This window comes from Candoia aspera, chromosome 8 (genome assembly GCF_035149785.1).
Source record: "Candoia aspera isolate rCanAsp1 chromosome 8, rCanAsp1.hap2, whole genome shotgun sequence".
NCBI classification, from domain to species: domain Eukaryota; kingdom Metazoa; phylum Chordata; class Lepidosauria; order Squamata; family Boidae; genus Candoia; species Candoia aspera.
The window spans coordinates 3,218,384-3,245,348 of record NC_086160.1 but is presented as its reverse complement, the minus strand read 5'-3'; the positions used below and the strand labels follow the sequence as shown (position 1 = coordinate 3,245,348).

The window sequence follows — 26,965 nt, the reverse complement described above, 5'->3', positions numbered from 1 at the left end:
CACAGCCTTGTTTAACACCACAGGTGACTGGGAATGCCTTAGAGGGTTCTCATCCAGCACTCTGGCCATGGAGCTGGCGTACCATCCAAATGAATTTGGCAGAGCAGCCGAACTTTGACATGATCCTCCACAGGGCTTGTCGGCTGACAGTGTCAAAGGTGTTCACGAGGTCAATAAAAGTTGTGTAGAGTTCACTTCTCCTAAAGTTGGCATGTGGCAAAAATCATGTTAATAGTCCCACATCCTTTGTGGAAGCCACACTGTGATTCTGGCAGCAGGCCCAGCTCCAGTGCATGACCAGCAGGACTCTTGCAAGGGATTTTCCTGCAATGGACAGCAGCGAGATTCCTTGGTGGTTGTCGCATACTTCTTGACTGCCCTTCCTCTTGTAGAGGTGTACAATGGATGCATCTTTGAGTTCCTGAGGAATGGATCCTGAGGAGTTTCTCTATAAATACAGGACCACTGACTTTGAATAGCTCTGCGGGTATGGCATCTGCCCAGGGGCTTTGCCATTGGATAGCTGGCTGACAGATTTTGTGATTTCTGCTACCACCAGTGGATCATGGCACTGTTGATGTCGACCTGGGGAATCCTGTCTATCGCCTCATCGTTAATAGATGACATTAATAGATGACAGTTGAGGACGGCCTCATAGCGTTCAGCCCATTTCTGCAGGATCTGAGACTTCTCTGTAATGAGAGTTGTACCATATGCTCAGGAGGAGGCAACTCCTGAGAGACTGAGGTCTGTAGAGAGTGTTAAGGGACAGCAGTTTCAAGTCATGTCTGTCGGTGTCTCCCTGTTTTCCTTCTGCCTTGGCAGCCAGCCAGGCATCTCACATTTTACGCAGTTTAGTCATGATAGGCAGCAGAAGTCCACACCTATGGAATATCTGGTGACAATCACAGTATATGGAAAATAGAGAGTTCGAATGTAAGAGGAGTAAATGGTAAAGAAGTTGAATTAATTCATGAAATGAAGGATGGAAGAATGGAAACACATATATGTATGTGTCTGTGATGTTTAAAGGGAAGAATGTAACAGATCTGAATGAAGTTGGCCCCATCTTGTGGAGAGAGTTGACGAATATATGCAGGAAACTGAAAGTGTAGAAAATTATGAATGGAAGGGCTAAAATAAATGTGAGAAAATATGGATTAGCATCAGTGCCAGATTTAGACTTGGTGAGGCCCAAAGCTTAGATGCTCCTTGTTAAAAAGTTACACCAGAAGGTCTCACAAAAATGCATACGAAACAGGACCTTCAAAAATTGAAAACATACATATACCTATTAATTACATATAAAGCCATTTTAAAGCCACACATAAAAATTCGTTACACAAGATTTTAAAAACTATAGTACACATAGTAAAGGTAAAGGTTTCCCTTGACGTAAAGTCCAGTCGAATCCGACTCTAGGGGGCGGTGCTCATCTCCGTTTCTAAGCCTTGGAGCCGGCGTTGTCATAGACACTTCCGGGTCATGTGGCCAGCATGACGACACGGAACGCCGTTACCTTCCCGCCGAAGCGGTACCTATTGATCTACTCACATTTGCATGTTTTCGAACTGCTAGGTGAGCAGGAGCTGGGACGAGCAACGGGAGCTCACCCCGCCGCGCAGTTTCGAACCGCCGACCTTCCGATCGACAGCTCAGCGGTTTAACCCGCAGCGCCACCGCGTCCCTGTTATAGTACACATAAGAGCCACATAAAATTCTAAAAGCCACCCCTCAAATCTGAAATTTTGTGAGGTCCTGCGGATTGTGAGGCCCTAAACTAATCTGGCATTGTAGCATCATCTAGAAGTTATGGGTGTGTATGAAAGTAGGACTCCGTAGGTTGAAGGTAGTTCTATATTATGCTCCAGTGAACAGTGATAGGGAAAGAACCTGGGATGAGTTTTGGGGTAAATGAATGAAGGCAATCTGGGTGGAAATAATTCTGCTAGATGGCATGAATGGATGAATGAATGAAGGAAGAAGGCTAGAGAATACAGAAAATATGATTGGGCCATTCAGAGACCCAAGAATGAATTAAAATGGTAACAGATGAATATCTGCTTAGAAAAAGATCTGGTTTAAGCTTAAAGCTATTCTCATGGATGCACGTGTGTATGAGGTGAAGTGTGAGTGGCAATGTTCCTTCTGGCATTCTGACAAAACTGCCCAGAATCCCTCTTTTGGGGGAGATGGGCGGTAATTAAATTTGAATAATAAATAAATAAATAAAGCCACCGATTTTCTGCAAATACCTATAATGGCTGGGTGGAATGGAGAAAATCCAGAGAAAGAGCAAGGTGAGAAGTTTAAGAAAATGCCTGGAGCTGTGGTGGCTTATTTGCAAGATTAGGAAGATGTGACCTGGTGGATGTCAGCTGGATGGAGCTATATTTTCTCCTCTGTTTCCTTATCTCTTACCTTTAATTTTAGGGGATTACTATTTCTCACCCCTATTTTCATGATGTTGCTTATACTAAAGGAAATTATGTAATGGGTAGGTATGAATGTATAATTAATAAACATTCTTTTTAAATGGTGTCTCAGCTGTATTTCTAAAGACAGATCACCACAATTAAGGAAGAAGGAATCGTTTTTAGGGAAAGACGTCAAAGAGAAACAAGAAGTCATTCTGACATATCTTTTTTTTTTTTTTAATTTATTAAATGTATATAGCTGCCCATCTCACATATGTTAATCGGAACGGTGGCTATAAAGCAGTGCTATATTCTGTGCAGGCTTACCATACGTACCTCTGAGGTCCATCAATGTCATGCATTAGCCAAATCTGCATCTTGGAAACTTTCTCTGGGTTTAAGTTGACAATTTCAACACTGCCAAAAATGCTGAAAGAGCAGAAGCAGAGAAACACATTCAAAACCTTTTCTTGGTTCAGCAAATATATCAGGTCAAAATATTAAAATAAAACTCCTTTGTTACTGGATGTATATTTATATTTTCAGAAGACCTAATCTGACCTTTATGGATCCTTCCACAGCTTTACTCTTCAACAGGTGATCTGTGTAGTTCCATACTTGAGAATGGTGGATGAGCCTCGTCAGATACTCATCCTATAGTTCTCAGCCATAGTGGGTAAACTCACAAAGAAAGCTGAGAAGAGCACAAAGAAGCCACAATATGGCTTAGCACAATGCATAAAGGAAGTCACTCAGTTTTGGCATTAACAAAACGAACAGAGCGTGGCCCAGAATTTTAAGTGATGCTCCCTACCTTGTCCTTACCTATGCTTATCTTCCCTATTTATTATGCTGTGTTGAATTTTATTGCAAATATTAACACTGGTTGGTTTATTACAAAGTCCTTGCATGGTTTTTTTTTGACACCTTAAAGAAGGGGGCTGTCCTTTTTATTTTCAAGGGTAGCATTTCAGCAGAAGGAACCTACTGGGAGCTGCACATCTGTGGTGGCTGCCACTGAAGCAAGTGGTGAGCTAAGCTATTTTCTGTCTCTTTTTGTCTCCCCCATTTTTTTTAATCATTCTCTCTTTCTCTTTCTCCTTCCTTCCACTTCTTTTTTCTTTCTCCTCCTTCCCAGGGAAAGGATATATCTTTCTTGACAGGCATCTGAATGTATCACTTACCATCAATCAGGCTGAGAGCTGAGTGCTGCAGGCAGGTGCTCATCCCAGCTCGAGAAGCCACACCTGGCACCAGGGATATCTACAGGGGCATGGTCAAAAAAATCAAGATGGCAGCCACAACGATGTAATTGAAGCTCCACCCTTTTTTAATGTGTGTCACGTGTGAGATGCACATAAAAATGGGTAGAGCTTCAATCACACTATTGTGGCTGCCATCTTTACTTTTTTGACCGTATCCCGACTGACACATAGTTGCTAGGTCAGAAATCCTCACAAATAAATGGTGAAAAATGGTGAAGAAAACTCTCTTCATTCATTTTAGCAAGATATTAAGCAGATACCTGCTTTTTCTGAATGCTCCAGACGCTGTTGATCCATTGAGCATCACTTGGACCGCTCCACATGATGCTTCAGCAAACTAAAACAAGGAGGAACATTATTCCTTACTATCAGCAAATGATTTAACCAATATTTGGTTAATAATTTGGGTTACCAAATAATAACCAATTACAAAATACCAATTATTTGAATGCCTTATTTCTACAGCGTTAATTTCTCTGCAACGATTTCCAAATTATGTACCCCTAACAAGACCATGTACCCACCTATATCAACGCTGTCCGAAAACTGTTTCAGCCTATCACAGAGTTCATGGAAGAGGAACCCAAACAGCATTAACAGTAATTGTAATAATAAAACAAATCCATAAAGACAGGTTAAAAAGTCAGAATGGGGGGGGGCATTTTAGGAGACTGGAATTTTTAGCAAAACTGCCCCATTTATGGTTTGTGTGGATGCAAAAATAGTATCTCTCCCTCCCCTGTGTGATTGCTGGATTCCATGGTAGTTCTGTGCTTTATATATTTATTTATCACTAACATTTCTATGCCCACCATGCCTATTGGCTCTGACTGTAACTCAGCTTCAATAGCTTTGTAGTCCCACAGTATCAGCCGACAGGGGCATCCAGGGAGGGGGGCACGTGTCCAAATTGTCAAGATGGTGGCTATGCCTGCACAATTAAAGATTTGCCCCTTTTTATATACTTCAATGCATGCAGAAAAGGAGCAGAGCTTCAATTGCACTGTTGTGGCTGCCACCTTGACTATTTTGACCCTCCGGTGGACACCCAGCAGCACATGCAGATAGGGAGCGCTGTAGAAAAATCACAAGCCAAACTGTGGAAAATGGAATTGCTGCTGCTGGGGTGCAGGCATACCAGACCCCACTTCTTCATGCAAAACTTCTGATAGAGCCCCCAAGCTAGTCTAGGTGGGGACCCTGGAGAACACAAGCCTGTTCAGTACAGCTTCCAGTATCAGCACCTTGAATCCCCTGAGACATTTTTATTTTCCCCTGTGAGATAATGACGCTGCCCAGATTTAATGACCAATATTCAGGCAGAGCAGTCAGGCAGAGAGGACATGTTACGGACCCTGTCCATGAGGGATTGCCAACTGGCAGGGCACAGGAAGAGGGCCTTCTCTGCCGTGGCACCCGCCCTTTGGAACAAGCTACCCCCGGGGGTAAGACAGGCCGCCACTCTCCCGGCCTTCCGGAAGGGAGTAAAAACTTGGTTATGCCACCTGGCCTGGGATGGGAGGGGGGATAGCTACTCACAGGGGTGGCTGGCACCATGATGGGGCCAAGATTAAGGTCTTCCCATCTGGAATGTTATATTTTATATTGTATATTGTATATTTTGTATATGTATTTATATTTTTAGGTGTTTATATGGTACGGTTTTAGTGATTTGCTATTTTTGCTATTTGTAAACCGCTCAGAGTCGTCGTACACAAGATGGGCGGCAAAGAAATTTAATTAATAAATAAATAATATTGGTTTTCTTCAAGCCTGGCAATTCAGGTTCAGTGCTTACCACTGAAATACATTATACATATTTAGCATCAGGGGCCGGGAGGAGATATGAGAACATACCATCCTGGATGCCAACTTCCAATATACTGAACCGGGGTTACTTTCACACTCAGTCCATTTCGGGCAGGATTCATAGTTGACTCCTGAGAGAGAGAGATGTTTGGACATAAATATAACATGGAAAACTTATGGAAGGCAAGATGGGAAGGATTAATATTTAACGTGATCCTCCTTCTATAAATGGCACTTGGGAGCCATCAAGGTTCTATTTGCTCCCTAAATTGGAAAAAAAATGCTTTGTTTAAAAGGCATTTATAGACTGAATAAATGCTGTATTTTCACTGACATGTTCATTGTAAAAATAACCCTTTCAAGTTCTTGGGGTCAATTCTGTTTCAATCCTTCTTTAAGGAAGCAAAGACTGTACAGTTTCAGCCTCCCACCATCCCTCCGACCAACTGTCGGGGTAAGAATTCTGCTTTTCCTACCTGAATCGGAGGGGTTTCCACACCAGGAAATACCATCTGCTATGTAGCCTAGCAAAGTATCTTCCAAGGTGAGAAAGTCTTGATTTGTTTTCGTGTAACGATGTACCAGGTCATTCGTTTTGCTCCAGAATAAGGACTGCAAGTGAAAGGAAGAGACATTTTTCATCTTTCAGCATTAACCAAACATTTTTTTTTTAATATGCTCACGCTTTTTAAAAAAAATGTTATGCATTGATGGAGCCTTTCCATACTTTGTTTCTGCTGTTTGCTTTTCGGCCTGGAAAATTTTAGAATGTGATAAGTTGTCTTGGAAAAAACTTTCATTTGAAGAGCAGCACATCCACTTTCAAAATAAATAAATAGTTGCATAGATAAATATGCTAGATCCACAGCACCTGGATATTTCCCCCCATACATTTCTTCCTAACAATTGCACTTATACTACATTTTATCAGAGGTCGCAAAAAGTCTTTACTCATATCCCTGTAAATGCAGAAACAGTGCCCTTCTTAGGGGTATATTCAGGATATTTTGCTGCCTGAGCTGAAAATCACTGCCCTTCTATAGAAGCTGACGAAGTAATGCCAGAAGACAGATTTCAACAGCTGATGGGGTGTCCTTGGGGAACGGGCAAGATGGTGGCTGCAATGGTGTGATCAAAGTTCCTCCTGGTTTTTATGGGTGTCACATAATGCATATAAAAACCAGGTGGAACTTTGATCGCACCATCACAGTCATAATCTTGACCTTTTTTACCTTACAGTGTAGGCACCTTTTCAGCAGCATCTTCTATCACACTTGAGGGCGCTACTGTAATGGAATGGGGGAATGACCTTGGGAGATGGAGATGCCACCTAGAGAATGATAGATAAGAGGAGCGGGAGCCCACAGCAGCATAGCAGGCAGAGAAAGAAACTTAGAAAAGATCCTCCCTAACTTAACAGGCTGTAAAAAGAGACGGCAGGAGATTTGTACTTCCAGACTTGCAAGATTCTGTTAGTTAGCCGTACAATAAAATAGAATTAGCTTATCTGGTTGTGTTTCCTGTCTGGTCTGTCTGGGAAGGTCAGATGGCATATAACAAAACTTCTCATCTACCTGGTATCATAATATTGCTCAAAGAAAGGCCACAGTGCAACAATTGTGACAACTGATGTGTCATCTTAGCAGACCACATATTGTAATAAGCCATACTGTGGTTCCTTGGGTGTCGATTTAGCATGTTGTATGAACCCAGGGCCACAACTGGGAGGGGAGGCAAGCAGGGCATCTGCCCCAGGCGCCGCACTGGGAGGTGCGCCAAAATGAGCACTGGGGTGGGGTGCCAAAATGGGTGTGGAATCCATGTTTGCCCCAGGTGACACAGACCCTAGTTGCGGCCCTGTATGAACCTGATTGATTGGTTGATTGATTGATAGATTATGTGCCATCAAGTCATTTCCTCCTCCTAGAGACCACACAGATAGATTTTCTCCATGTTTGAACCCAATAAGGGTGATTAAAAATGGTTTAACATGTTATGTGGATCCAATCCAATTTTAGATAGTCCAATTTTAGGTAAACTCTGATTAAACAAACTGTGACTTCACATGATGTATGGATTTAGCCAATGCCTTTCATCCCGTCACTTCCTTGGGGCTATCCCCTACCAAATGGCTTATGAGAGGCAATTAAGCAAAATATTAAGCAAAATATACAGACCATTCAGGCAAGCAATAAGTAAGCTTTGACCCCACCTGAGTGCTAACTCAAAAAGACTGGAAAATGAGAGCGGTGGAAGGGTGGGGGGCAAGGTAGGGCTGGGGGTTGCCTATGTAGCATTCTTACCATAACTAATGATGGAAACCCCCCATATTTGGACATTCTAAAGCAGATCAAGCATTATAACTCTGAGTAATCCAGAGTCACTCAGCTATTTTATTCTGAAACACAGGCACAGATGAAGGCCACAGATGAAGGCCAATGGATGCCCTAAGCTCAACCCAGCTATGGTGCCCCTCAATGGAAGTGAAACTCTCATGCCTTGAGATAGAAACAAAGGTGATATCTGATGACACCTTCAAACCAAACTTTAAAACTTGAGTCAGTCACCACTGACTTATTTTGCTTAATGGTTAATCCAGGGCTGCAGGAACATATTTAGAACCTTGTCAGACAGGCCTTCATTCCATTCTGATCTGTGTTCCCAGGCCAGCATGTATAATGAATGGGGACTGCAGCCCTTTTTAAGGAAGCATCTCTTAAGGAATGGCTTATTAAATATTATCATTAATAACAGAGTCTATTATTAAACTTAAATTTTCTATTTTGCATCTTTTGATCTATTGTTTACTACATCTGTCTTGATTAGGGTATATTTTTAAAATTATATCCTTTATCATCTTATTCAATAAATGTTTAATTTTAACCCCTAGGTTATCCACAGAGGGCAGACAAAGGAGAGTGGGGGGAGGGATGTCACAAATTCACATAATTTACTTGATGACATCATGATGGTTGTGACCTCATTGTAGCTCCTAATAGATGCCTATGATGTCATCCCAGCACAATAACAGCACATACAACAATGTAGAACAAAGCTGTGGTTTCAAGACCCATGCACGCACACACTCAAACCCAGTGGCTAATTAACAATTCTCCTTGGAAGTTATCCATTCTCTGCTAAATCTTTCTTTTTTCAACCATTCCCATTTGATGGCAAAAAGAAATTTGCTTTCCAGTTTCTTTTGATAAAGAACTTTTGGAAAATTCTTATACCTGGGATCTGGGATTATGTCGCTCATCTTGATTGCAAGGAAGCAGCGAAGGATGTGTGCATGTTATCTCATTCATTGTGCAATAATTTATGCAATGACATATACCTTCTCTGGCATCTCGCACTCTCAAATATAATCCCCAGGGAAGATTGACCAATTTAAAATGTCCATATTTCAAATATGGAGAAAGGGATATAACAGCAGTTTATCTTTGACCACCTGGCAATCAGAAGACTAAAAATACCACCAAAATATTTTGAAGGTTATTCAAAAGCACCTTGAAAATGGATAGGAATACAAAAGTCTTTTTCACAGAAAAGGAAAGAATATTTCTATTCTGACAATGGATGGATGGAAAGGGCTGCCGTGGATAAAAAAATTCTGCTGCAGAAAAAGAAATTAGTACAACTATTATGGTGTTTGATCTTCTCAACCTTTTACATAAACAGAATTAAGGAGTCTGGTATAAAATGGAATAGCATGATGGGGAGCTGAACCACTCACCTGCAATAATGAAACCAACTTCTCACACGACAGATCACTTTTGGGAACCAATTAACATCTTTTGGGTAATGACATCATGATATGTTGCAAATGAATTTATGTAACAACTTCATGATGCTAACAGTATAAATTGTTCTGATAATGTACTTTCACATTTAACAGACACCTGTGAATAACAGACAGCTCCTCCTCTTAAGTAGTCCTTGGAAAACCAAAATAATCTACTGTCTTTTTCTGAAGAAGCCAAGGCAAACTGGAACCACAGACGCAGCCCTTGCTGTGGAAGTCAATTGGAATGACAAACCTTGTTGCATGGGATGGAATGCCTGGCCAGGTCCATTAAAGGCTGGTAATCTTCTTCAGTCACACTGCACGGGTCCTTGTACACAAAAGCCTGTTCAAATAGTTCCCAGACCTTGTGGCAATCTTTATTGCTACAGAAAGAGACAAACATGAAGTTTTTTTTTTTTTTAAAAAGGCTTCAATTCAGCTTCAGTGTTGTCAAATCACAATGGTATACGATAAGGTAAGTTCTGTGTCAAATTCTCCCTCCTTCTATAAAATTTCACGATCCACCAATATCCTGATATCATTATCCTGGGCATCTTCTTGCACTTCAGAGAGCTTTATGGAAGTACCAGTATAGACGGGACAGCAAGACTGAAGCAACTTTTGTAAAGTACCCAGAAGGAGAACTGCAGATGATTTACTCTTTAAAATAAAAGCAACAGCTAATTCTGAATAGACTGGAAATTTTTACTCTTAACAGCCCAGTGCTGAATGGTCTTACTGGAGAGTATGTCCCAGGTTATATTATTGTCTCTTGAAGTCTGTTCAGTTTGGCAGTTTGAGAGTGTCAGGCTTCACACAAGGACACGAAATATCCCTATGTTCCAGAAACCAAAGTTAAGAACTAGTTAAGAACTGATACTTCGCAGGCTTGACAAAGCAAGAAAAGATGCTTTACTGCAGGCAACAGAAATCATGCCCTAGATACACCAGCCTCAGGGTTAAATGCTAAGCCTCTTTCCCCCTCTCTTTTCAGTTAACAGACTTCGGGCCATTCTTCACCGAGCCCCAAGACTAGGAGGCACCTGCTGACTGGTTCTCTCTGGCCTGAGCACCACCAATTCCTGTCTTGCCAGTTTCAGCCCTTACAGAGATAATCAGTTTGATAGTGCCTGTAGGCCCATGGTGTTGTCACTGAAACCTTTTACAAGAGATTATGGGTGGAGGCCTCAGACAGAAGACAGGCTCTTGGACTTTGCCCCCTAAAATCAATAAAATTATATCTTTAGTTACAATGTAACTAAAGTTACAATGCTTCCAAACAGGTCTGTCTCTCATAAACAGTAGAGCTGTGGATACACTTAACACCCAAGTCACCCAGCTGGCTGTTAACGCACCACCAAGATCTTTTAGTTTCAGATGAGAGGAAGGGTGGGGAAGTTGTGGGAGAAGTTTTAAGAAAGGGTAGAGGAAATCAGGGGTTGGGTGGGCAGGTATGTCACCTGAGGCCAAGGACAGCAGGGTTGGTGCACCAGCCAAGCAGAGGGTAGCAAGGAAGAAGACAAGTAGGATGGATTCCAAGAACTATGATGCTCATGGCTTTCAAGACGGCCGAGGGATGAATTTTATCCCATTCTTTAGAAAAACAGTGAACTTGCTGCCCATAGCAGCAGCCAGGAGTGTCTGCGGGATGCGGTCAAAAGCAAAGAAGGCGGCTGTAACGATATGATTGAAGGTCTGCTCATTTTTTACGTCTGCACTTAAGAAATGGCTGGAGCTTCAATCCCACCATTGCAGCCACCATCTTGATTTTTTTTTTTTACCATAGCCCACAGACATCCTTGACAGCAGCAAAATGCATTTGATAGCCATACCATAAGGCACATTTTTGCCAACAAATGGCAAAAATGCAAACAAGCAACGTGAATGCCGTGGAGTAACAAAGCATAAATGACATACCATCCTGCCTTCTGCCAAGCTATACAGGGACCATTCCTCCTGCCCCCAGGTAGGAAGCCCAAATGGTAGTTATGGGTCCTTGGACTTTTCAGGCTGGTGACTGCCCCTTCGAATCTGAGAGCGTGCAGGGGCCCTTTGCTACAAGTGTCTAAACCATGCACAAGATGAACCCAATACACAGAACCCGCTTACCAGAAGGGACGAACTCTGTGAGACTTACAACGCCTCTAAACTAAACTAGGATGTATTCTCATCCTAGGCAGATGCAACAAAGAATGTGGCCTAAACAAAACTAAGGAATATTCCATATAGTTTATTTATTTATTTATTACATTTATATCATAAACAGAGTCTCAGATCCTCACAACATGTAACAAAGCAAGAGATAAAAATAACAATCAAAAATAGAAAGACCTACAACCTGAACAGCATTTCAAACCACCTCCCAAACATCCTCTGGAAAAGCTCCATTTTCAGCTGCTCTCACTCCCATGGAAAGATGTGGTCCTATAGGTAACCCAGAGGCAAGCCATAATGGGCTTTATGGGCTAAAATCAGCAGTTTAAACTGCTGGGGCCATACCAGCTTCCCATTTAATTTTTTAAACAGTCATTTATTTAAAAAAAAAAAACGAATTAGATCAGGTCAAGAGCCTGGGAGGTGCCAAGGAAGTTGAGGATCTCAGAATTAAGACAAAGGAACAGGAAGTGTAAGGATCAACACACCATTGGAACCTGGAAAGTAAGATCTATGAGCCAGGGTAAATTGGGTGTGGTTATTGGTGAGATGTCAAGATTAAAGATAGACATTATGGGCCCCAACCACAGATGCTGAAGAAACTGAAGTAGAGCAATTCTGTGAGGATCTGCAGCACCTACTGGACAACATGCCTAAAAGAGATGTTATTTTCATCATGGGAGACTGGAATGCTAAGGTGGGCAGTCAAATGACACCTGGAATTACAGGTAAACATGGCCTGGGAGAACAAAACGAAGCAGGACATAGGCTGATAGAATTTTGCCAAGACAACTCACTCTGCATAACAAACACTCTCTTCCAACAACCTAAGAGACAGCTTTATACTTGCTGCAAGGTAGACTTCAGCAATTCATGGAGCGAGAATTGCCAGATATACAAGCTGGGTTTAGAAAAGGCAGAGGAACTAGGGACCAAATTGCCAATATCCGATGGATAATGGAAAAAGCCAGGGAGTTTCAGAAAAACATCTATTTCTGTTTTATTGACTATTCTAAAGCCTTTGACTGCGTGGACCATAACAAATTGTGGCAAGTTCTTAGTGGTATGGGGATACCAAGTCATCTTGTATGCCTCCTGAAGAATCTGTATAACGACCAAGTAGCAACAGTAAGAACAGACCACGGAACAATGGACTGGTTTAAGATTGGGAAAGGAGTACGGCAGGGTTGTATACTCTCACCCTACCTATTCAACTTGTATGCAGAACACATCAGGCGACATGCTGGGCTTAAGGAATCCAAGGCTGGGGTTAAAATCGCTGGAAGAAACATTAACAATCTCAGATATGCAGATGATACCACTTTGATGGCTGAAAGAGAAGAGGAACTGAGGAGCCTTATGATGAAGGTAAAAGAAGAAAGTGCAAAAGCTGACTTGCAGCTAAACCTCAAAAAAGCCAAGATTATGGCAACCAGCTTGACTGATAACTGGCAAATAGAGGGAGAAAATGTAGAAGCAGTGAAAGACTTTGTATTTCTAGGTGCGAAGATTACTGCAGATGCTGACTGCAGTCAGGAAATCAGAAGTCGCTTAATCCTTGGGAGAAGAGCAATGACCAATCTTGATAAAATAGTTAAGAGCAGAGACATCACACTGACAACAAAGGTCTGCATAGTTAAAGCAATGGTGTTCCCCGTAGTAACATATGGCTGCGAGAGCTGGACCATAAGGAAGGCTGAGCGAAGGAAGATAGATGCTTTTGAACTGTGGTGTTGGAGGAAAACTCTGAGAGTGCCTTGGACTGCAAGAAGATCAAACCAGTCCATCCTCCAGGAAATAGAGCCAGACTGCTCACTTGAGGGAATGATATTAAAGGCAAAACTGAAATACTGTGGTCACATAATGAGAAGACAGGACACCCTGGAGAAGATGCTGATGCTAGGGAGAGTGGAAGGCAAAAGGAAGAGGGGCCGACCAAGGGCAAGATGGATGGATGATATTCTAGACGTGACGGACTCGTCCCTGGGGGAGCTGGGGGTGTTGACGACCGACAGGAAGCTTGGCGTGGGCTGCTCCATGAAGTCACGAAGAGTCGGAAGCGACTGAACGAATAAACAACAACATGTGTTTGACAATCTCATTACATATCTATCACTTATTGCAGAGAAAAGGGATTATTCAAAAGGGTTCTGTGTTTCAGCATGGGATATGTTCAAATGCGGTACCTAAAACTACTCACCCCATAATATAACAATATGTGATCATATAATATAAGTAACATTAATATTAATATTAAATAATATTAATATTAAGTAACATATAAGTAATCATACCGTTTTTGCAAGGGATTTTCCAGCCACAAGGCACTGCAACTTTTTTCGGTGACACAAGTGATTGTAAAAGGAAATAACTTTTTTTCAGCCACAGATTTCTCACATGTTAATAAGGTGGAATTTGGAATTGCATCAGCACAGTCCAAACTGACGAAAAAGAAAATGAATTGCAAAATAATAATAAGAATAATCCCACACTTGAATATTTATAAGCAGATTGAAGAGAAATCAGACTGTGGCATCCAGAGAGGGGACATTTTTCATGCTGTGTCTTGCCTTCCCTGTGTTTTAAGATAGGAACAAAAGGTATTCCAAGCCTAGAGATCTTCTCCCATCCTGAACGTTTTCTTGCAACTAACTCAGAAATCCTTTGTGTAAAGGAAGTGAACGAAGATTCATCACTTGTGAATCACCCTGGCAGTGGTTCATGGAGGCTCACCAGGAGAATACCAAGTGGAACTAAACATGCAGTGCCAGAAGACATTGTGATGGACATTGGTCTGGGCAGCTCAAAAGGGGAGTAAGCACAGTCAAGTTGGGTGATACCAAATTTCTTCTACAGGAGGATTTATACACAGTCTGGGTCCAAACATTCTTTCCAGATTCTCTGATACCCCCACTGATCTCCTTTGTACTTTATTCACCTCACGTTTTCCCCAAATACCTCTTTCTTTTTGTCCTATGTATATATCTAGCTGCAGTTGCTCCTATTTTGGTAAGTGGGGGACAAGAAAAAAAATGAGAGAAATCTCTCCCATCTTATGTCAGTGGGACACGTGTCTGTGTGTGTGTGAGAGAGAGAGGGAGAGAGAGAGAAATTTCTTCTAGAAGACCTTCAAAGCATAAACATGGTAAAATTCAGAATCTAGAAGGTTTGCTACTTGGTCCTGTTGACTGCAGAAAATGGCTTTCAGAATTGAAGGTAGTTCAACCTGGGTGCGGTGTGCTAAAGTCTGTTAGCATACTTCTTATGCTGAATTTAAATACAAGCAGTTATTAGAACAATGAAAAACGTATTTGTGTAACTTAAAAAGCAAGTGACTCGGTGGTATTTTTCGGCAGAACAAAGCATCTAGACATACTTGAAATGCTGAGTCACACAGAGAAAAACAAGATGGAGAAGATCAGAAGGCTAAAAAAAACTTGGCTAAGAATTTGTGTCTCAAAGTCTTCAGAATCTGAAGCAAAGTCAGAACAAAGAAGCCTTTTTCTCTACACAAATACTGCTTTTGAATTATTCCAGAGTGCATGGTGTTGACCTTCCCCTGGACTTGAAGAATAAAGGAAAATAATGAAAGGAGAATGGAAATATGTGGATGGATCATGCAACATTCCCCCTGTAATGCTGGTTTGTGAAGATAAAACAACTGCTAGACCTAAACGAATGTTCAAGTATTAAAAATAGATCATCCTGATGATGCTGAAGTCCAGCCAGGTCATGTTTTGTGACCAAAAAGCTTTAGAGATCACGGTGATCTTGTACTCTCTTCACATAAATTAGTTTCCCTTGAATTACTTATGCTTGCTTTAAAAAGTATTAAAAAACAGTTTTCAGAACATTAATTCTATGAAACATGCCATGATATGTAATGTTTACATAGTCTTTTCAAGTGTCCAAAATATGCTACTCATTTTACATTTTTTGTAACAACCCTAAAAGATTAGTCAATATTTCTGTTACATTACAGGGCTAATGGTGGGAAAATGATGAATTCATAGTAGAAGTGAGATTCAAATTGGAGGCAGCAGATTGTACAGTCTCTACTCCAGCATTTTGGAATTATAAAAGGAAACAAATGGAGTGATATATTTAGTTAAAACCAAACCAGTGGTAAACATTGATAGTCATAAAGGCCAGTGGAAAAGAACTTTTTAGTTATTAAAAATGTCTGCAACTGGTCAAGCAGCAGAGATGTGAATGCTGTCAAAGTTAAGGAGGGAACTGGACTAGAAGACATTCAGGGTCCCCTCCAAGCTATGCTTCTATGATTCCTCTTTGTAGGACTATTGGATATGGGAGGCAATGCATTTTATGGGGATCCCTTTTAACAGTACACACAGCTCCCAACAGCTAGAAATTACAGTCTTGAAGGTAAGGAAAGCAACATACTATTCGTTGGCTCTTGTCAAACAGTTAAGGCTTAGAAGAGATTTCTGCAGAGTGGAGGCAACCACGGAAAATGCAGTTTTTTTTAAAAAAAACGCAATTCATACAAAGATATATTACAAATACTCAGCCTTGCATTCTCATCATTAACCCATCCACCCCCGATTAAAAATAATACAATGGAGAATGAGATAAGGTAATTGAATGCAGAAATTCAGATTTTTAGATAGCTCCAGCTGTGATCTGATCTGCAGCCTCTCATTAATTGTCCTTGACTTCCAGTTTAAAGGTGTGTGAAGTTCATTACTTTCCAAAACTACAAACAAACAAATAAATAAATAATGTGATGATTACTTGAGCCCATCCTATCCCATCACATTATTTCCTGTATTTATGGCATGTACCAAAAAAAAAAAAAGGATTAATCTCAGGGATGAGCCAAGAACAGTATGTTCTACCTAGATCTGTATATCTGCAATCGCTAGTCAAAAGACTGAACCAATATATGTCTATTCAGCCCTTACTCCAGGGTGAGGTCTATAGCGTAGGTTTCAGTAAAATGCAAAAGAAAAAATAAATCATTTTATGTGCCCAGGGCAGCTTTTCTACTCAGCTTCATAAACATGGAGGGACACGGTGGCGCTGCGGGTTAAACCGCTGAGCTGTCGATCGGAAGGTCGGCGGTTCGAAACCGCGCGGCGGGGTGAGCTCCCGTTGCTCGTCCCAGCTTCTGCACACCAAGCAGTTCAAAAACATGCAAATGTGAGTAGATTAATTGGTACCGCTTCGGCGGGAAGGTAACGGCGTTCCGTGAGTCATGCTGGCCACATGACCCGGAAGTGTCCTATAGACAACGCCGGCTCCAAGGCTTTGAAACGGAGATGAGCACCGCCCCCTAGAGTCGGACACGACTGGACTTTACGTCAAGGGAAACCTTTACCTTTACCTCATAAACATGAGGTTTTCAATGAAACCAGTGGACCAGTGAATTTGAGCCAAATAATATTAAATTTACTTCATTTTAAGACTTCCTTAAGTTAGTGGTATCTTATCCAGTGAGAGACTGACTCAGTTTCCAGATAACTCATTGCTCATCCATATTACCGCTCTACTCTTCTTTTTCTTAACAGCCCATCCCATTCTATCTCTTGTTCCTCTTTGATGTTCCTCCTGTTTCTAATTACCCACCTAGTTACTCACAAAGAGTAAAACAAAGAGGCTAATTACTGTAATGATAAAATCATAATGTAATTATTAGAAACCAGGGGTGTCCTGGGGAGCAAAAATGTCAAGATGGCCACTGCAATTATGTGATCAAAGCCCCACCCCTTTTTACATAAACCTATAAAAAGGGGTGGGACTTTGATCATACAATTTTGGCTTTTTTGGAACCCCATACAATCACCCCTTGACATGCCTGTTTCACAAAAGCTTTTCTTCTCTATTTAAGAATAAACCTGCTTATTGCACTGTTATAAGTATATTAATGCACCAATGCTAATTTTTCTTCTGATATATGGTTTTAAGTGAATGAGATCAAAATCTAAAAACGCTTCCATGTTTTTCTCAGGAGAATATACTGTACAGTACAGTATGGAGAGGCTCTGTAAAAACTGTAAGCTGAGAATTTTTCTATCATGCAATGGAAAAAATTAGTGTTTTCATTTATAGCTGATTGTCAGAGGTTTGGCCCCAGAAGTCGTAAAACCCCTTCTGGGCCTTTTCCTCTCTTGGGTTGTAAAGGAGGGAGGGGGGAGACTTGATTGATGTGAGTAAGAGCTGGAAACATCACAGAGCCAGCAAGAATTAGCAACTTCACAGACTCAGCAGGTTGACGCCAGAATGCTGTGGCTAAAGTGTTATCTTCCAACGGGCAGTGAAGAATGTTGCTGAAGCCCATGTTGTAAAACCGAAGGCAGTTGTAAATATTCAATTTCAAACGAAGGCGGGGACTTGGGTCTGATAAAAGAAGAGGACAGGGGGAAATACAATTACTTGAGTCTTTAGATGCAGAGGGTGATGGTGCTGTATCTTTCAATAAACAAAATACTTTACTGAAACCTACCTGGTTCCAGAGAGATTTCTTACTATTGGGATATCTGAACCCATGTTCCCCACACTGATTCTGTATAAGTATATCCTCTTAACTTTTTACCTGCTCTAATTACAAAAAGATTACATGTAATTTATTATGCTTTTAGCGGGAATGTGATTAAGCAGAAAATCAGCTCTTTCTCCCAACGCCAAAAACATGGTGTGATGCAGGTCAGACTGACTTTTGAAGGTGAAGTTTATACAATTCAACATTCACCTTAATAAATTGATTTATTAAATAAGTGTTGTAGTGTCATGAGTACTGATGGCGAGCAGGAGGGGGCCTCTATCCAGGGGGGAAAACGCATGCGTAGTACTGAGGAATTAAGCAGCCATTCAAAGAGACACAGATCAGACCTGACTTAACTTTTGGGGTTTATCTGTCTGGGTTTTTCCCACGCTTCTTCAGTTTGTCAGGATTCTGTTTAATGTAGCAGTAATAAACACTAGAGACCTACTCCTCGTCTCAGCGTGATTTCTGACTGTTAGGACATGTAGTTGTCATGAGTAAGGATGGCCAGCAGGGGGCTCCCATCCAGGCTGTAAAGCGCATGCGTAGTACTGAGGAATTAAGCAACCATTCAAAGAGACACAGATCAGGCCTGCCTTAGCCTTTGGGGTTTATATGTCTGGGTTTTTCCCACGCTTATTCAGTTTGTTAGGATTCTGTTTATGTAGCAGTAATAAACATTAGAGTACTACTCCTCGTCTCAGCGTGTGTCTCACTGTTAGGACATCAATCCTAACAAACTCCTACTCCCATCGAAAGAGGGAGGAACAAAGAAATTAAAGGAGAGACATTTGGAAAATGTCTTCAGAAAACCAAGAAATTCGGCTCGCCATCCAACAACTGGCAGCAGCCCTGCAACAACACCAACAACAGGTAGATCTACAGGTCAACACATTACAAGCTGCCATACTACAGCAGTTACAACAACCAGCTCCGATTAACCCACAACCGGTGCCAGCATCAGCAGCAGCAGCTCCGCCAGTAGTCTTGAGATCCCAGGGCAGTCTACCAGAGAAGTTTGGAGGAGAAGCCGGACAGTTGAGAACCTTTCTCACACAGTGTACAATGTTTTTCGACAGCAGACCGGCAGAGTTCCCCACAGACAGAACCAGAGTCACCTTCATCCTAAGTCTGCTAAAGGGACCAGCAGCCAAATGGGCTATTCCCATGGTGGAGAACAATGACCCAATTCTCAACGACTACCAGAACTTTTTGGCAGGGTTCTGAGCACACTTTGACGACCCGATCAGAGAGGTCACTGCCAGCCAGGAAATTCGGAAGCTCAAGCAAGGTAACAAGAAGGTGGGAATCTACATTGCTGATTTCAAGTTGTTAGCAGGAGATCTGGACTGGAATGTGAGTGCATTAAAAGACCAGTTCAAACAGGGGCTGGATGAAGAAATTAAGACTGAATTAGTGCGCCAGGGAACACCAGCTAACCTAGAAGCCTTATATCAGTTGTCTGTGGTCATAGATGCCAGGCTAGAAGAGCTCAGACAGATGCAGCCGGGGAGAGGCAGGGGCCTCAGGATGCTTCCAGGATTTCCAGCTCTCTCTGTAGCATCTCCTCACTCAGGACCAGAGGAGCTGATGCAGATCGGGGTGAGCAGGAGGCTTATTTCCGAGGCTGAGAGGCAGAGAAGGAATGAGAGAGCCCTCTGTTTTTACTGCGGAGCCCAGGGGCACATGGTGAGAGCTTGCCCAGCGAGAAGCCAAGCAACTTCAGTAAGAGCCCCAGGGCAAGCAGCTGAAACAAGAGCCATCTCCGCCTCTGCTTCCAACCAGGGAAACTCCGTCGGTCTCCCTCCGCAGAGCTCAGCAGGGAGACCATCAATCAATTAAGGAGGGCTCATTCCGAGGATTCCAGGCAATCCTTTTACTACTTACCAGTAATAATGCACGTCAACCCAGAGCACCAGGTCAAGCTAGAGGCCCTCGTGGATTCAGGAGCTTCAACCAATTTTATTGATGTGCAGACCGTACAAGACTTCAACATCCCGACCATAGAATTGCCATGTCCCATAGAAGTGGAGACCATTGACGGCCAGCCCCTCAAGGCAGGGCCGATTAGAAGGTTCACAGAACCGGTGCAACTGACAACGGGAGACCACACTGAGTGGATCCAGCTTTATGTTACTGCATCGCTTAATGTGCCTGTAATCCTAGGCACGCCTTGGCTGAGGATCCACAACCCATTGCTGAACTGGACTACGGGAGCAATCTCCTTCCCAGCTAAGGAATGCCAGCACCACAAGATTCAAGCCGCTCTCCTCTCTCCAGCAACCAACGCAGTCACGGAAGCAGGGGGGGTCCAATTGCCAGCCAAGTATGCAGATTTCGCAGAACAAGAGGCCACAGCACTACCCCCCCATAGGGACTGTGATTGCACCATTGAGTTGATACCAGGAGCCAGGATTCCAGCAAGGAAACAATATCCCATTTCTCCTAAGGAACTAGCCACCTTAAAGGATTACTTGGACTCTAATCTCCAAAAAGGGTTCATCCGACCATCTGTTTCCCCAGCGTCTGCTCCTACCTTCTTCGTACCAAAGAAGCCTGACCCGTTGGCACCTGCAAACCAGGAGACACCCATGAGAGTGGTCCACGATTTCAGTTTTTTAAATAAACTCACAAAAAAAGAAACTTATCCACTGCCCCTAATATCTGATCTGCTGGATCTCTTACAGAAAGCACACATTTTTACCAGGTTGGATCTCAGGAATGCGTACAATCTGATCCAGATGAAAGAGGGGCACTTATATCTAACTGCCTTCGACACCAGGTTTGGTAAATTTGAGTACCTTGTTTTGCCCTTTGGCTTGTCTAATGCAGGAGCCATATTTTCCCGATTTATGAATCAAATTTTCTCTGATTTACTAGATAAGTATCTGGTCATTTATCTAGATGACATATTAATTTTCTCTGAGGATGCTACAACTCATGTAACCCATGTACTTAATGTCTTACAAAGACTGAGAGAGAACAAGCTATTCGCCAAGCTAGAGAAGTGTGCCTTTGATTTAACTGAATTACATTTCCTGGGCTATAAAGTATCAACAGAAGGCATATCCATGGATCCTTCTAAGGTCCAGGCAATTCTCTCTTGGCAACCTCCCCGAAATGTTAAAGATGTACAAAGATTTCTAGGATTCTCCAATTTCTATAGGCGGTTCATAAAGAATTTTAGTGACAGGGCTAGACCCCTCACACAGCTTTTGAAGAAAGGATCAAAATTCATTTGGGGGGAGAGAGAGCAAGCAGCCTTCCAAGAATTTAAGCAACTCTTTGCATCCCAGCCACTGTTAAGACACCCTGATCCCACGAAGCAATTCATAATGCATTCAGATGCTTCCGATATTGCCATTGGGGCGGTGTTATTGCAATATACAAACAAAACCGGGAATACATTGCTTCCGTGTGCCTTTTTTTCACGCATGCTCTCACCAGCAGAGAGAAACTATGATGTTTTTAACAAGGAGTTGCTGGCAATTAAAGCAGCATTTCAAGTGTGGCGGCACTGGCTAGAAGGTGCAGCCTTTCCTGTGAAAGTTTGCACCGATCACAAGAATTTACAGCTTCTACAAAACACCAGATCCCTCACCCCACGCCAAATCAGATGGAGCCAGTTTTTCTCCCGTTTCAATTTTGTTATTTCTTATGTGCCCGGGGCGCAAAACTGCTTGGCAGATGCCCTGTCTCAATCCTTTCAGGCAACCCCCACCACTCACCAGGAGGTACAGGCTACTATATTACAACCTCACAACTTTGATCAGTCTATGAGGGGGAACCAGACAGAGATTTTAGCAGCAGGCAGACAAGCAGAGGACCTATTTACAAGAGTCAGACCTCCAGAGGGGCCCGCAAGACACTGCCCCCCCATTCAATGTGGAGGCAGGAATCCTCTGGCATAGTGGGCAATTATATATTCCCCCTTCATTGAGGGAAGAAGTACTGAGACTTTGCCATGACCATCAAACGGCAGGCCACGGAGGTGTTTTCAAAACTCTCCATAGAGCTCTGAGAGACTACTGGTGGCCTAAGATGACTGCAGACATAAAGGGTTACGTTGCTTCTTGTCACACCTGCAGACGAGCCAAGCCTCTCTCAGGGAAGCCCACAGGACTCTTGCAACCCCTCCCCACCCCCAGTAGGCCTTGGGATACAATCTCCATGGATTTCATCACTGATTTACCCCTGGTCCAGGGGCTGACTTCCATACTAGTGGTGGTGGACCTTTTCACAAAAATGGTGCGTTTTATTCCTTGCAAGGGCCTCCCATCTGCACCAGCCACAGCGCAGTTGTTCATGGACCATGTTTTTAGGTATAAAGGCATGATAAATCACTTGGTGAGTGACAGAGGCCCACAGTTCACTTCCAGGTTCTGGAGGGCCCTTTCCCAGTCATTAGGGGTCCAGATCCACCTGTCATCATCGCATCATCCTGCTAGTAACGGGCAAGCCGAGAAAATTAACCAATGGTTACAGCAGTATCTCAGGTGTTACACCACTTATCAGCAAACCAATTGGCCAGCCCTGCTCCCCATGGCAGAATTTACTTATAACAACTCTGTGCAATCCTCGACCAAGATGTCCCCTTTCCAGGCACTCTACGGGGTTAACCCTCGGGTGTTGCCCACCTCCTCCCAGCAGGGAGCTGTTCCAGCCGCGGCTGATTTTCTTAAAGAGCAACAAGCCGCACAGGAGTTGTTAAAGGAGCAGCTGAACAGGGCAAAGAGTGCTTATAAGAGAGCGGCAGATGCTCACAGGCAGGAGGGGCCAGCGATTGCAGTAGGAGACAGAGTGTGGCTCTCTACCAAGTATTTGTCCTCTACCAGGCCCTCCAAGAAGTTGGACTCTAAGTTTGTGGGCCCTTTCACTTTGGTACAGCAGATAAATCCAGTGGCTTATCGTTTACAGCTGCCAGCATCCATGAAAGTCCATCCAGTGTTTCACAGATCATTCCTAGCCAAGGACCCTCCCCCAAGTGCCTTACGATCGCAACTGCCCCCCCCCCCACCTCCAGTAATTGTGGAGGAGGAATACGAAGTGGAGGACATTCTGGACTCCAGGAGGAAGGGAAGGGGCATCCAATATTTCATACACTGGAAAGGGTACCCTGAGGAAGAGCACACGTGGGAGAATGCCAAAGATGTGCATGCTCCAGCACTGGTTCATCGATTCCATCAGCTTTTCTCTCACAAACCCAAGCCTCGCACTCTACAAGAGATTCCTCACTTGGATGAGCAGGCAGAGGAATTCGTAAGTTTGCACCTTCCACCCCCACTTGAAGCCTTGACTCCAGTTACAGAGGAGGGGGGGGCACAGCCCTCCACCTCAGGCATGCATTTCCCAGGGGGGAGGGGGGAAGAATCTTCTAATTATCTAGCTATTTTCCAGCAGCAGCCACCTGGGCCAGAAGCGTTATCAGACCTGGAGAGCAGCACTGATTCATCCTTGGAGGAGTTTTCCTTTGAAGACTTTCCATTGTTGCCCAGTTCCCATGGGAGCTTAGAGGGGGAGATGGACTCTTATCAAGCCTCTGGAAGGGAGGGGGCTGAAATGGAATGTGAATCTGGAGGGGAGGGTGATGTCATGAGTAAGGATGGCGAGCAGGGGGCTCCCATCCAGGCTGTAAAGCGCATGTGTAGTACTGAAGAATTAGGCAGCCATTCAAAGAGACACAGATCAGGCCCGCCGTAGCCTCTGGGGTTTATATGTCTGGGTTTTTCCCACGCTTCTTCAGTTTGTTAGGATTCTGTTTATGTAGCAGTAATAAACATTAGAGTACTACTCCTTGTCTCAGCATGTGTCTCACTGTTAGGACAGTAGTGACCTTATTCAGCGGCCATTCAAGCTTGTGATGGCACTGAACGAGTGGTACTTATGACCAGTCCTCGTACTTATGATGGTCACAGTGTTCCAAGGTCATGTGATGACAATTTGCGACCTTTCCTGCTGGCTTCAAGCAAGCAAAGTCAATGGTGAAGCCGGCAGGAAGTCGGAAGTCGTGGTCACATGAGGTCCTTGCTTAACAATGGCAACTGGGGCTGCAGGAACTGCTGTCACTAAGCAGTGTGGTCACTCGATGTCATGCTTTACAATTGCATCACTTAGCAGCAGAAAGTCCAGTCCCAACTGCCATCGTAAAGTGATGACTACCTGTATTTTTTTCATGAATGAAAAGACAATAAAAAACCACCTATTTATAAACACAATAAAAATAGGTATATGACATTAGCATTAACAAAAATAACTGATGTCATCAGCCTATAACTTTTGAAAGTTTGGATGTGAGACTAGCGCAACCGCCCTACCATCCAATGACTTACAAAATTTAAGTATTCCAGAAGCAGAAATGATGCCTAAGAAATGGATAAATGCCGGCTGAATAGTGTATAGTTCCTGGTGTAGCCCGCCTGCCTGCCTAACACAGAGGATGCTAATTTGCATAATCTAGGCCAGCCTTGCTCAACCTTTTGTCCCTGGAGGAACCCTTGAAATACTTTTCAGGCCTCAGGGAACCCCAGCACATTCAGGCTCCAATACAGGCCAGAAGTTACAAAATTATTATATTCATTTCATGGGTAGGCCTGTATACAGGATATGCATTAACAGCGTTCCTAAACTAAAAATCAAGAATGAAACTTACCTTTTTAATGTGAAGTTACCCAAATTTGAAATAATTTTTTAAAATAAATCATGACCTCCCAGGGAACCCCTAGTGACCTCTCACAGAACCCCTGGAACCCTGGTTGAGAAACCCTGATCTAGATTTAAAAAGAAGATTCATCCCATAAGTAAAATAAGATGAGTGCACTTCACAAAAGATTTGGAAGCAGTACTTTGGAATGAGTGTGGACATGAGTGCAGCATCTCTGTGCTTTTCATTAAAGGAGTGCGATCACACTTTGAAGTGCTTGAACTTTGGTCTTTAAGGAAAAGATCACTTATCAGTTAAAACCATTAGTGATCCTGAATGGAAAGGATGTGGATAAATATTACTGTATCTTCTCAGATGCCCCAAATGTAAGATACCTAAAGAATTCAGCAATTTCAAGAAAAATGAAATCTAATTTTAAAATGGTATGCATTTGGAAGTTTATAGTCACATTAATTTCAAAGAATTGTCTCCTTTTAAAGCAGTAACATCTTTCTTTCAGACTCACACTGATGCACTAAAATTGCAACGCCTTGATAAAATTCAGGAAACATCACAGAGATAACGCTCCATAAATTCCTTTACTGTTGAGTTTTTGCAGAATGCCACCTCCCATTGATAAATAATTACATGCAAGTAAAGAAAAATACAGTGTCTAATTCAATCAGCCATATATTTGGAAATATAATCACATTTCTCCACCTTCTGATTTAAAATTCTGACTTCCTTGGAAATGTAAATTAGCAGGACTTTTTTTGTAACCTTGGGGTACTCACTTAACAGTCAGGCACACTGAACTCAGTGGGGTTTACTTGTGAGTTAATATTCTTATCAGAATTACAATTCTGTTCGCATTAGTAGGCAGGAAACCCAACTGAATATATTTAGATTTTCTTCTAAGTAAACTTCATAGAAGGAGCCCTGAACAGCAAGCCTCACATTCAAGGCAATGTAAAATCTTGAGGACCAGAATTTTTCATTCCCAAATTCATACCTGAAAAACATAATCTACTCTGAACAAGTAATACAGTCTTATTATTGAAAGACACCTCCCAGATCCATCTGTCCACATATCTCTCATGCACACACCCCTTTATTAGCCATCTTTATTACCCCTTCATTATTATTATTATTATTATTTATATTTATTTATTATTATTTACTATTTATTTATTTATTGCTATTTATAATTATTATTGTTGTTCATTGTTTCTTTATTATAAAGCCATCTTTATTTCCCACCTTTCTTTCCCATTATAAAGCCATCTTTATTATCCACCAGAAATTGAACAAATGAATCTTACGCGTTATACCTTCCACCCCCCAAAATGTCCCTGAAATATCTTGTTTCCCTTCTGAAATGCCATTAGTGCTAAAAAAGCTCCTTGACTTGTAACACCAGGACCATGAGCCCCAGTGAGTCACTCTTAGCAGAGAAAAGCTGTGGTTTTTGGAAGGTGCCACATTCAGGATTGTGAAATAACCCAAGGGTTAGCGCTTTGGAGCTCAGGAGAAGGGAAGGTGAGGTGGAAACTTGATAGAGGTGTCCCTCCTAAACCCTCCCTCCCCCCTCTAAGTTTGCTCTAGAGGTGGGTGCCTTTCAGAGGGGATTAGGCAAACTCATGGCAGATAAGACAATCAACTGTCAGGCTGTCACTCCGACATACCTATTATTTCCAATACTCGAGACAACAGACCTGCCTATTCTACCTGCTGTACAAGAAGAGGGGAAGTATCTTTGTGTGCGGATTTCCCATCGGTTGAAACAGATTGCTGGGATAAGTGGAATTTTGCTATGGTCTGCCCTGAAGGATGCAGATACATTAGAAGGTGGAATATAGATTTTTCTATTAGTAAATAAGTTGCCTTAATAGTGAAAATATAGAGCTGTCCTCAGAAGAAAATGACAGACTTATTTGCTGTATACTGTCAGACTCCTGCAAGCATGACACATCGTTTTCAACTGCTAGAAAACATTGTTTTCCCCCGGGAAAAAAGTTTTAATCCTTTTCTTCCCCTAGGTATCTTCCTCCTGCATACCCTCCGGACAACTCCTGCGTCCGGTCTCTGCAAGAATACCCCGGGCACTCACCTGAGCTCAGGATTTATTGTACTGATGAAGTTGTAACATCTCCCCAGGACGATTTCCAGCAGATGCTCGGTGGTCCCTCTGCCCTTCCACCGCTGCTCTGCTGAGACGCGGGTCCCCTTCCTTCCGTGCCTGAGCAAGCCAAACGCCAGAACAACAGCCAGGATGCCCAAAAGCACCACCACCACCCCTGTCAAAATCAGTGTGTGCTTCCTCGTCGAGGAGGGGCTGCCGCGAAGGGGCATCTTCGCAGAAGTTTCGGAAGAGCAGCAACAGCTGCA

The 26,965-nt window shown here is 42.7% G+C and overlaps 1 protein-coding gene across 2 annotated transcripts in view; it reads right to left on the bottom strand.

Moving 5' to 3' along the window:
* Positions 1-26,965, bottom strand: part of LOC134501729 (ADP-ribosyl cyclase/cyclic ADP-ribose hydrolase 1-like) — a 38,722-nt gene extending 11,757 nt beyond the window's left edge. Inside the window, exons 1-6 of one of the 2 annotated variants that reach the window (XM_063309634.1) lie at positions 26,688-26,965; positions 9,532-9,661; positions 5,968-6,103; positions 5,540-5,622; positions 3,943-4,019; positions 2,754-2,846 (exon numbers count right to left, since the gene is read on the bottom strand). In XM_063309634.1, the coding sequence (XP_063165704.1) occupies positions 2,754-2,846; positions 3,943-4,019; positions 5,540-5,622; positions 5,968-6,103; positions 9,532-9,661; positions 26,688-26,929 (761 nt within the window). In that variant the 5' untranslated portion in view covers positions 26,930-26,965. Of the gene's footprint in view, positions 1-2,753; positions 2,847-3,942; positions 4,020-5,539; positions 5,623-5,845; positions 6,104-9,531; positions 9,662-13,726; positions 13,874-26,687 lie in introns of those variants that run through there. The other variant, XM_063309633.1, reaches the window with a different exon arrangement.